This window comes from Diaporthe citri, assembly GCF_014595645.1.
Source record: "Diaporthe citri strain NFHF-8-4 chromosome Unknown scaffold_1, whole genome shotgun sequence".
Classification (NCBI taxonomy): domain Eukaryota; kingdom Fungi; phylum Ascomycota; class Sordariomycetes; order Diaporthales; family Diaporthaceae; genus Diaporthe; species Diaporthe citri.
In genome coordinates, this window is record NW_025064846.1 from 1,884,851 (window position 1) to 1,895,542 (window position 10,692).

Consider the following 10,692-nt stretch of genomic DNA (forward strand, 5'->3'; position numbering starts at 1 on the left):
CGGCTCGAGTCCTCCAAAGCTAATATCAGCATGGAGCTAAACTTGACGCGAAAATGTGTTTTAACGCAGCGTGCGCCAGTTTTCAGCTCCCTAGAAGAGTGCTCGTGTATCTGGAGACAGGGCATGAGGCATCAAGCGGCAATAAGTGCCGGCGGTAACTTGAGAATTCTAAAGGATTGTAATTGATCTAGCAAATATCCAATACCTAACGCCTATCATCGTACCCTCTACTCTCTAACTCAACCCCTTCATCCTCGAGCTGCTCAGTCCCATCCATGATGAAGCCATCCCCTTCGTCAGCACTGCTGCTCAACCGTATCCGCCCTCCAGAGGCACTGTTCACCTTGGTCGATACCCAGCCCGCCACCTGCTGGAACACGCCCCACAGCTTCTCCTGCGACTGCAAGAGGTGTTGGTCATCGCGGGGGTTCTCGGAAGCCTCCGCCTTGAACTGGTATTTGAGACAGTCTTTGACCGTCAACAGGCCTTTCAGTTGACCGTGGTGCTCAGCCAGGATGACTCGCGGTCCGATCTTGCGGAATAGCTCCATAACCGTCTCCAGTGGCAGGCGAGGATGAACTGTCACGGGGGTCAAGTCCACGAAACGGGTGAAGTCGATGGAAGTTGAGGACATTGGATCAGCGAGAACTGTGATAGATGGTGTTGCGGTTGGTGTTGTGGGCGCCACAGTGTTAGAGGACGCAAAGTTGCACTTCGCCTGTGGGTTCAAAGAACGATCTTTCTTGAGCCGGTCGATGGCATATTGCAGCTCGGTGCGACCGATGTATCCCACAATAATTTTGTTGTGCTCGTTTTCGATGACGGGGAAGCCTTGGTACTTTCCGTTGGCGAGCAATTGCTTAACCTGCTGGAGTGTCAACCCGGACATTGGTATCGAGACCACATCCGTCGTCATGGCGTGCGAGACAGGCACTCCAAAGTTGTGCTCTTCCTTGCCGTCCAGGAATGGCATCCCGCTAAACCATATCATACGATCTGCGATTCCTCCGCCTCCGATGAGGTCGCTGACAGCCTTTGTGACGCCAACGACAATCATCGTAGGTAAGATGTAGACAAGTGCGCCGGTGAGCTCGAACATGATGACCACGACCGACACCGTGATATGCATGATGCCACTTAGTGCTGCCGCTGCACCGAGGAAAGCGTAGGTACCTGGCGTGATGCACGGGACGTCAGGTTCGCAGGCCGAAAAGAAAACGCTGTTAGGGTTTGCGTCGTGGATGGCTTGCACGATAATGCCAACTGCACGGCCAAACGAAGCCCCGATGGCCATCGACGGTACGAAAATACCCGCGGGTACCTTGCAACCGTACGAGATGATCACAAAGAAGATCCGGATTATCGTCGCCGAAAATAAAGAGGCGATGTTCCAGAGGCGGTTGGGAGCATCACAGAGCCCATGATAGTCCTCCGTCCCTTCGCATTCAAGGAAGAGAATCTCCATGCTTTCTGTCATGTCGATTCTCAGGAAGACATTGTAGTAACAGACGATGGCAGTCGCCGTCGCCAGGAGAGTTGCCTCGAGAACAGGGTATTTTGCCAGATACTTCTTACGAAACGCCTGGTAACGTAGATTCCACTTAATGACAAAGGCACCGTAGAGACCACCCATGGCACCTATGAGGATGTAAAATGGTGTTTCGAAGAAGTGCCACGACCGATCATAGGTGACCTGAAACATGACAAGCTGGCCCGTCCTGAAGGGGTTCATGAAGGCCAACACGACTGTCGCGACAAGCGCACAGAAATAGCTCCGCCACATGGTCTTGAGTGGGAAGTAGCTGCTCATCTCTTCCAGGGAGAACAGAACACCGCCAATGGGGCTTCCGAAGGCCACGGCCACGCCTGCAGCCGCGCACGCGCTGAGGACCTCGCGGGTCTTGGAGCGACTGCGCCTATACTTGTCGAACAGACGCGAGATGACGTTGCCGGTGCAGACGGCATAGTGGACACTGGGCCCCTCCTTGCCAACGGACAGGCCTGAGGCAATGGCCAAGGGGAGACAGATGGACTTGATCAGAAGCGTCCAAAACCCCAGGAAGCCCTTCATGACGAACCCAGCGATAATGCACTTGATTTCGGAGATGCCCGACCCAGCCGCATAAGGTGCATAGCACTTGACAAGAGTGGCGGAGACAAAGGCAAACATGGTCTGCTGCTGTCAGCAGAGGAAGAATGGCAGATGCTCTGGGCTACACATACCCCGAAGATTATGTAGACGAGGTAGTTGACAGGCTCGAATCCGGTCCAACGATGCCACTCGGGGCAGCCGTTGTCCTCGCCCCAGCAGCAGAAGTTCTCGTTGAGATAGAATGCAGTGGTGCAGTATCCCATCTTGATGTCAGCCAGCCATTCCGTGATGATGTTCAGGAAGGCTGCGTTGAGGCCGATGGCAGCTCCGATGATGGTGATGACGATCCAGCCCTGCGCGGCCTCGTACAGGACAAAGAGCCTGTGTCTCCAGTCGACCTGGCCGCTGTCGTAGAGGCCGGCGGTGCGCTTCCTGCGCGCTTTCCGGCGCTGTCGTTCCTGAGCAGCATCCTGGACCCAATCTGTGTAGCGGCGTGAGTATGCGGGACGTGGGAGCGGCGGCTGGGCCTATGGGTGCGTACCAATGGTTGTGAAGTCCTGGGCGCATCATTAGCGAGGTTCAGCACGAGACTGGGGCCAGCCAAGGGGGGAGGGAGGGACGGTACCTCGTATCTCTTGATCTCGGCGATTTCCTCTTCGATCTGCTGGTCGGCTGCAACAGCGGGCAGGTCTACAGACTCGCCACGCTCAGCATTGCTAACGGCAAAGGAGAGGCGCGAGGTCACCGAGGGCCGGCTCCGTAAATCCATGATCGCATAGTCGCAATGCAATCGTCGAGGTTGAGGATGAGGCCCATTGACGCCTGCCTACGTATTGCACGCCCGTCCGAGACAGTGGGACAGCCGCGGCAGGCAGGCGGGCAGGTCCCCTACCTAGGTTTTCAACGACATATTCAGCGCTGATGCTGCTGGGGTCTGGGACCCTAGTCCCTGCCCGCCTTACCTACCCAGAGCGACCCGCTAGCCCTGGACCCAGGTGCAGTCGCGTTGCTCCCAATGACAAGAACCGCGTCTCAATTAACCACGCCGGGGTCAGACTGGATCTCGTACTGTATCTACTCATTCAGCCCTTCACCCTCAGAAGTAGTCTAGCAGTCCGTGAAGCCCATAAGCATAACACTCGCAAAGCCTCGCATACTCACGCCCAAGCTCCGCATTTTCAAATTCGTACAATATTCGACAAGCATAACTTCGTTCATTCTGCGGGAGACCTAAAATTGAGACGTCAAGATGCCTTACAACACGACTCCCATCAGGCCTCGCAAGGAGGTGACAGGCACAGTCCAGCTCCCATGTGAGTGTTCTCATTCTCTGTGCCTCTCTATCCCTGACGAAACGTAGTACTGACACATCACACAGTATCAAGAGTCAAGAAGATCATCGCAGTGGACCCAGACATCAACGTCTGCTCAAATAATGCGGCATTCGCTATAACGTTGGCTACTGTAAGGCCGCCTGACTGACTTGACCCCGTTTTCGTCTTTCTCCTTCAATAGTAGGCACTGACAGTGGTGTACAGGAAATGTTCATCCAGTACCTCGCAGAGCAGGGTCATAACATGGCCAAGCTCGACAGGAAGCCACGGAGGAACGTACAGTACAAGGACCTGTGTAAGAGAAGACTCACCCACTCACTCACTCGCACGAAGCCCCCACCTGGTCCTCTTGCTAACCGGACCCCAGCCGCCGCGGTCATCGCTAAGGACAACCTAGAGTTCCTCGACGATACCATCCCCAAGACGCAGCCCTACAAGGAGATCAAGCACAAGGCCGCCGAGACGCGCGCCAAGCTCCAGGGCGGCAAGCCGGCCGGCGACCGCGCCGACGAGGCGGGCCAGCCCAACGGCAAGAAGCAGAAGAGCATCAACGGCTTCGGCGTCCACGACGTCGTCAAGAGGCCAGAGGACGAGGAGCAGGCGCCGACGAATCCGGGCGACGGCGATGTGCACATGACCGGGTAGATGCCGAAATGTCTGAAATGGGAAGACGACCCGTTGGTCTGAGCTGCTGCCACTCTGCCCAGATGCCCTGCCCATGAGGCTCGGTGTCAACTGGTGAGGATCTCTCCGGCCAGGCCTCCGTGCTGGCATCCGACGCGATGGGAGAACAGCACGGCAGACTCGCCAAGATGGCTACTTGACTTCGAGGGCTTGCCGAGGGATGCCCATGTCAGGAAGTTGGATAAATATTGGCGAGGATGTCGCAAAGTCTCAGGCTGCCCGACAAGATGCCGCCAGCTGGCTAATAACATGTTGAAAAGCCGCTTAAGTGTACCGGTCAGGAAGTTGCTGGATTGGTGGTATCCGTACATTAATTCCGGTGCTATTTGCCTTTTCAGCATAGTATGTAACCCATCCAAATACAAGCCCTCTCTGGCCTGTCTGATAGCTTTTGTCCATGCATAATAAAAGGCGACACGGCCGCCCTATCAAAGAGCTCGACAGGCTGGTGGAGGATTTCCCAGACTCTGGAGCCCACTGCGCCGACACTGCCTGCCTCGGGCGCCAATGCCGACTGTCCTCGGCCTGGTCTCGCCACCTGCTTGACATATCCTTTACCCAAACGAAGGTGTACCCTGGGCTACTCCTCCATGGCATCGTCGGCCAAGATGCCAGCGGGCAACCGACCCTCCTCCAGCTCCTTCTCCAACCGTATGATCTCCTCCAAGCTGCTGGCCTTCTTGATCCTCTCCTGTAGCCTCTGCTTCTCCTTATCCGTGAGCTTCAGGCGCTTCATCTTCGATGCGGCCGTAGCCTCGCCGTTGCTCGTAGAGACATTGAATGTCTGAGACTTGATGCCCTTGATCTGTTGGGCACCCTCGCTTAGCACACGTATTGTAAAAAGGGATCCATCAGACGGTGTCCCTACCTTTGAAGCCAGCTCTGTGGGCTCCTCTGCCGTGCCAAACAGCTCAGTAGCCTTCTCCCGCTCTGCCTGCTTGACCTTCTGGTAGTCGAGGAACCGCACCGTGGGACATCGCCAAACCACCCAATACCGGTAGTGCTGCAGACACAGTCAGCGTTCCGCACTCACTTCGAAACTTGGCCTATGTTGGGGAACCTACCTCCTTCTTCGTGACAGGGTTGTCGGCCAACACCAGTTGCGTCAGGCGTGCAAACTTGCCCAGCACATCCAGATCCGACAGCTCGACCATCTGATTCGAGGCCAGCACCAGGTTCTTCAGGTTGGGAATCGCGTTCGGCAGGTTGGGCTGGATCGTGGAGATGCGGTTGCGCGCCAGCAGGAGCGTCTGTATCCGCGGGGACAGCGGGAAGTTGCCGAGGATTTGGATGTCATTGTCGGTGAAGTCGATCGCGTCTTGTGGCTGTACAGGTCTCATGAGTTAGCGATCCAGGCGCGCGTGGAGGAAGTCCGAAGCGAGGAAGGATACTTGGAGGGGGGGGGAGGTTCGTTACGTACGCCCGCGACACCAAGGTTCTCAATGGTCGGTATCCTGTGACCTATTTGCCAACAAGACAAAACATTTGATATCAACTCTAGCTCTCAAGCAAAGATCATGTGTGTAGCATCTGTTCCTTTCTAAACGCACCTCGGAGGTCAAGCTCCCTCTCGTTGAGCGGGTTGAGGTACGAGAGGGAGCTTTGGATCAGGTCCGCCGTGAGCCTCACCATCTTGGCGACAGGCGGGTTTTACCTCTGCTTTGGGTTCGTTCCTGGGTTCAATCGGGTGGAAGGAGCACGGTATTACTTTGTGAGAAAAAGGCTCGTACGCAAGGGGTTTTTTTGTTTTTTTTTTTGGGTCGCAAAAGGGTGGCTTCCCTGAGAGCAGCTCCAGATACTTGGCTCGCCGCGGTCGCGTGTGTTGGCTTGACTTTTTCAGCAAAGGGGTCCTGCTTGCCTGGGGCAGCACCAGGCTGGGCAGTGACGTCCAACCCGCCTTCGCGAAGGACCAGGGTTAGAAACCCTGCTGTCTGTCCCAAACGAAACGCAGCCCCCCCCCTGTCTCTTTGGTTAGCTGTCCCCCCTCGCACTAAAAGTTTGCTGTAAATATGGAATACATACCAAGATTATTAAGAATAACCTCCTCGCTATTACTACGCACTTAATTTAGCAAAAAAAAGGCCGTAATAATGCAGCTAACCTTTATATAATTATAAATATTGCAGTTTTATTTACGCTTAAACTTATTATTATTAAATAAGTAGCTGCAAGCTAAGTTTAATTGCAATAAATTAATAATTTAGCAGTATTAAAGGAGGGTTAAAATAATAAACATTATAATGCTAAGCGTACTTTTATTATTATTATTAAATGCTATTAAATTAAAGCAATAAGCTTTAAAGGTATATAATGTTTTTTAATATAATAAGCTTTTTAAATATTATTAATACTTAATTATTATTATATAAAAGCTTAAAAATCTTTTCCTTAATAAGTTAAATATATATATTAATTAAATGCAATACTTTTTTATTAAGAAGTATTAAATTAATTACTTAATAAAGATTATCTTAAGGGCCCTTAAGAAATATAATTAAATTAATAAATAAATATATATATTAACTTAGCAGCATAATAAGGATCTTTAAAGCTATTACCTTTTTAAGATTTTAAAGCTATAATATATTGTTAAAATATTTATCTTTTGCAATAAATTAAGATTTAATAAATATAATAGCGTAAAAAGAACGGGCTAAGCATTATTAAGATATATTCCTTAAGTTAAAAGTTTTTTTAAGCAAAGTAATTGCTTTTATATATTATTAATAATTATAATTAGCGGTTTTTTTAATATTAAGGTATATAAAAAGTATATAATAAAGAAGTTTTTCTTAATATAGCTTTTTAAAAAGATTCTTTCTTAAATAAATATTTATTTAAGCCCTTAATTAATCCTTATAATAAATAATACTTTATAACATTATAATTAAGCTATTTATAAAGTTATTTAAGTAAAGGGCGTTAAATTAATATATTTACCGCTATATTTCCTTAATTTTAATTTAATTAAAGCATATTTTAAGGATTTAAAGAAATATATTTATTATTAATATTAATATAAAATAAATAATTATAATAATAATAATAAATTTATAAAGTTTTTATATTTAAGCATTAAAAAAGTTAATTAATATATAAAGGTATTATGGGCTAGCCTTAAGTTGTTTGCCGTAAAGTATTTAAATAGGGTTTATATTTAAAGTATAAAAGAAAAGGTTTATTTTCTATTTATACTTATATTAAAGCCTATTTTTATAAGGCTAAAGCCTATTAATTAATTATAATAAATAAAGCCCAAATTATAATATATCCTTTTTCTTTAAATCCTTATAATAAGCTTTAAAAGGTAGCTATATAATAAAAAATAAAGAATATTATAATTTAATTATAAATTAAATATTATTCTTTATTTAATTATTTAATTATACTTTAGCGCCTTTTAATTGCATTAAAGGCTTAATTTATTATTTATAATTAATATATCTTAACCTTTATAATTTAATATATTAATTAAAGTAAGCTAATAAAAAATAATTATTTAAGTATAAGTTAGCAGTTAAATTAATAGCATTTTTATAATTCTTTAATATAAACCTTTTATATAAGCTTTTTTACTTAAAATCTTAAAATTATAAATTTATTATATAATTTATAATTAATTAATGCTTAATTATAAGTAATTTATTTTATTAATGGAAATTTTTTAAATTTTAAGTGTTTTTATAAGGTTAAATTAGCTAGCATATAGCTAATTTACTTTAAATTTAAGTTAATATTAAGTTAATATTACTTTTAAGCCTTACTTTATAAAAAAAATTTTATACCTTTTTAAATAAACTTCTTTTCCTTATTAGCCTTAATTAATAAAAGCTATATTTTTATTTTTTTATAATAATTAAGGTAATTATACTTATAATAATTAAGTTAATTATATATAAAATACTTAACTTTATTTATTAAAATTATTATAATATTAATATTTATTACTTTATTATTTTAAGGTTAAATATTATTCTTTCTTGCTATAATATTAAAAATACCCTTATATTATTATAAGGCAAAGTAAAAGATTTTAAATATATTTAACTATTTTTTATAATTAAGCTAAGTTTTTATTATAAAAGTTAAGCTATTAATTATTAATAATATTTTATATTTATTTAGCTAACTTTAAGTCTTTATTATATAAGCTAATTAATTAAATTAAGCAAGAAATTTTATTATCCTCTTTTTATAATGCTATTATAGCATAATTAAGCTAAGCTTAATATATCTTTGCTTAAAAAAGTTCTTAAATATAAGGCAAACCTTTTTTAAAAAGCTTTTTAGCTATTTCTTAAATATTTTTATAAAATTAATATAAAGTAAAAATTAATTATAAAAAGTTCTTAATTAATTAAATATATAAAAGAATTAAGCCTTTTTAGCATTAATTACTTTCTTATTTATTATAAACTTAGCCCTTATTTTTATTAATTAAGTTATTAAGTATTTTTAAAATAAAAGTTCCTTTAAATAAAAAAGGGCTTAATAAGCTATTATTATTCTTTTTAAGTTTTATTATATTAGGTTTTATATAATTATATTATAAGTTTATAATGCAAAAAGACTTTAAATATATATTATAAGCTAACTTTAAGTTATTTATTATAAGGTATTTAAATAAGGTTTATATTTAAAGTATAAAGGAGAAAGTTTATTCCTTATTTATATTTATGCCAAAGCTTATTCTTATAAAGCCAAAGCCCATTAACTAATTACAATAAGCAAAGCCTAAACCATAATAAAAGGCAATTAAGGGATATTTTCGCTATATATATTATGGGCTAGCCTTGGGTTGTTTACCATAAGGTATTTAAATAAGGTTTTTATTTAAAGTATAAAGAAAAAGGTTTACTTTTTATTTATATTTATATTAAAGCTTATTTTTATAAGGCTAAAGCCCATTAATTAATTATAATAAATAAAGCTTAAACTATAATATATCCTCCTTTTCTAAGTTTTTATAGCAAGCCTTAAAAGGTAGCTATATAATAAAAATAAAGGATATTATAATTTAATTATAAATTAAATATTATTCTTTACTTAGCTATTTAATTATACCTTAGCGCCTCTTAATTATATTAAAAGCTTAGCTTATTATTTATAATTAATATATTTTAACTCTTATAATTTAATATATTAGCTAAAGTAAGTTAATAAAAAATAATTATTTAAGCATAAGCTAGCAGTTAAATTAATAGCATTTTTATAATCCTTTAATATAAGCTTTTTATATAAGCTTTTTTATTTAAAACCTTAAAATTATAAATTTATTATATAATTTATAATTAATTAATGCTTAATTATAAGTAATTTGCTTTATTAATAAAAATTTCTTAAATTTTAAGCATTTTTATAATATTAAATTAATTAATATATAGTTAGTTTACTTTAAGCTTAAGTTAATACTAAATTAACATTACTTTTAAGCCTTACTTTATAAAAAAGATTTTATACCTTTTTAAATAAATTCCTTTTCCTTATTAATTTTAATTAATAAAAGCTATATCCTTATTCTTTTATAATAATTAAAGTAGTTATATTTATAATAGCTAAATTAATTATATATAAAATACTTAACTTTACTTATTAAAATTATTATAATATTAATATTTATTATTTTGCTATTTTAAGGTTAAGTATTATCCTTTCTTATTATAGCGCTAAAGATATCTTTATATTATTATAAGGTAAAGTAAAAAGCCTTAAATATATTTAGCTATTTCTTATAATTAAGCTAAGCTTTTATTATAAAAGTTAAGTTATTAGCTATTAATAATATTTTATATTTATTTAGCTAACTTTAAGCCTTTATTATATAAGTTAATTAATTAAATTAAATAAGAAATTTTATTATTTCTTTCTTATAATATTATTATAATATAATTAAGTTAAGCTTAATATATCTTTACTTAAAAGGGTTTTTAAGTATAAGGTAAACCTTCTTTAAGAAGTTTTTTAGCTACCCTTTAAATATCTTTATAAAATTAATATAAGGTAAATATTAATTATAAAAAGTTTTTAGCTAATTAAATATATAAAAAAATTAAGCCCTTTTAATATTAATTACCTTTTTATTTATTGCAAACTTAACCCTTATCTTTATTAATTAAGTTATTAAGTATTTTTAAGATAAGAGTTTCTTTAAATAAGGAAGGGCTTAACGGGCTATTATTATTCTTTTTAAGTTTTGCTATATTAAGTTTTATATAATTATATTATAGGTTTATAATATAAGAGGATTTTAAATATATATTATAAGCTAGCCTTGGGTTATTTATTATAAGGTATTTAAATAAAGTTTTTATTTAAAGTGCAAAGGAAAAGGTTTACTTTTTATTTATACCTACGTTAAAGCTTATTTTTATAAGGCCAAAGCTTATTAATTAATTATAATGAGTAAAGCTTAAACCGTAATAATATATATATATTAAAAAAAAAGTTTAAGGGTAGTAATTATAATAAAGATTAATAAAAATGCTATATAATTATGGGAATAATAAGTGTTGTTTATATGGAGGATTGTTTAGGACTAGGTAGCTTTAACCTATTAGGATGCCCAATAGGCAGCAGCCTTAG

At 39.1% G+C, this 10,692-nt stretch overlaps 3 protein-coding genes across 3 annotated transcripts; 1 reads left to right on the forward strand and 2 right to left on the reverse strand.

Annotated features, from left to right (window-relative positions):
• Positions 1–205: 205 nt before the first annotated feature.
• INS49_000490 (uncharacterized protein) lies at positions 206–2,861 on the reverse strand (the record flags this gene model as incomplete). Its single annotated transcript, XM_043161327.1, has 4 exons — positions 206–2,173; positions 2,224–2,573; positions 2,634–2,649; positions 2,718–2,861. The coding sequence occupies 4 exons, from the start codon at positions 2,859–2,861 to the stop codon at positions 206–208; spliced, it is 2,478 nt and encodes an 825-aa protein (XP_043029833.1).
• Positions 2,862–3,341: 480 nt separating this feature from the next.
• On the forward strand, positions 3,342–4,071 carry INS49_000491 (uncharacterized protein; the record flags this gene model as incomplete). Its single annotated transcript, XM_043161328.1, has 4 exons — positions 3,342–3,405; positions 3,471–3,556; positions 3,631–3,721; positions 3,794–4,071. 4 exons carry the CDS (start codon positions 3,342–3,344, stop codon positions 4,069–4,071), a joined length of 519 nt encoding a protein of 172 aa, XP_043029834.1.
• Positions 4,072–4,690: 619 nt separating this feature from the next.
• On the reverse strand, positions 4,691–5,742 carry INS49_000492 (uncharacterized protein; the record flags this gene model as incomplete). Its single annotated transcript, XM_043161329.1, has 5 exons — positions 4,691–4,915; positions 4,979–5,113; positions 5,175–5,435; positions 5,531–5,571; positions 5,661–5,742. The coding sequence occupies 5 exons, from the start codon at positions 5,740–5,742 to the stop codon at positions 4,691–4,693; spliced, it is 744 nt and encodes a 247-aa protein (XP_043029835.1).
• Positions 5,743–10,692: the final 4,950 nt, after the last annotated feature.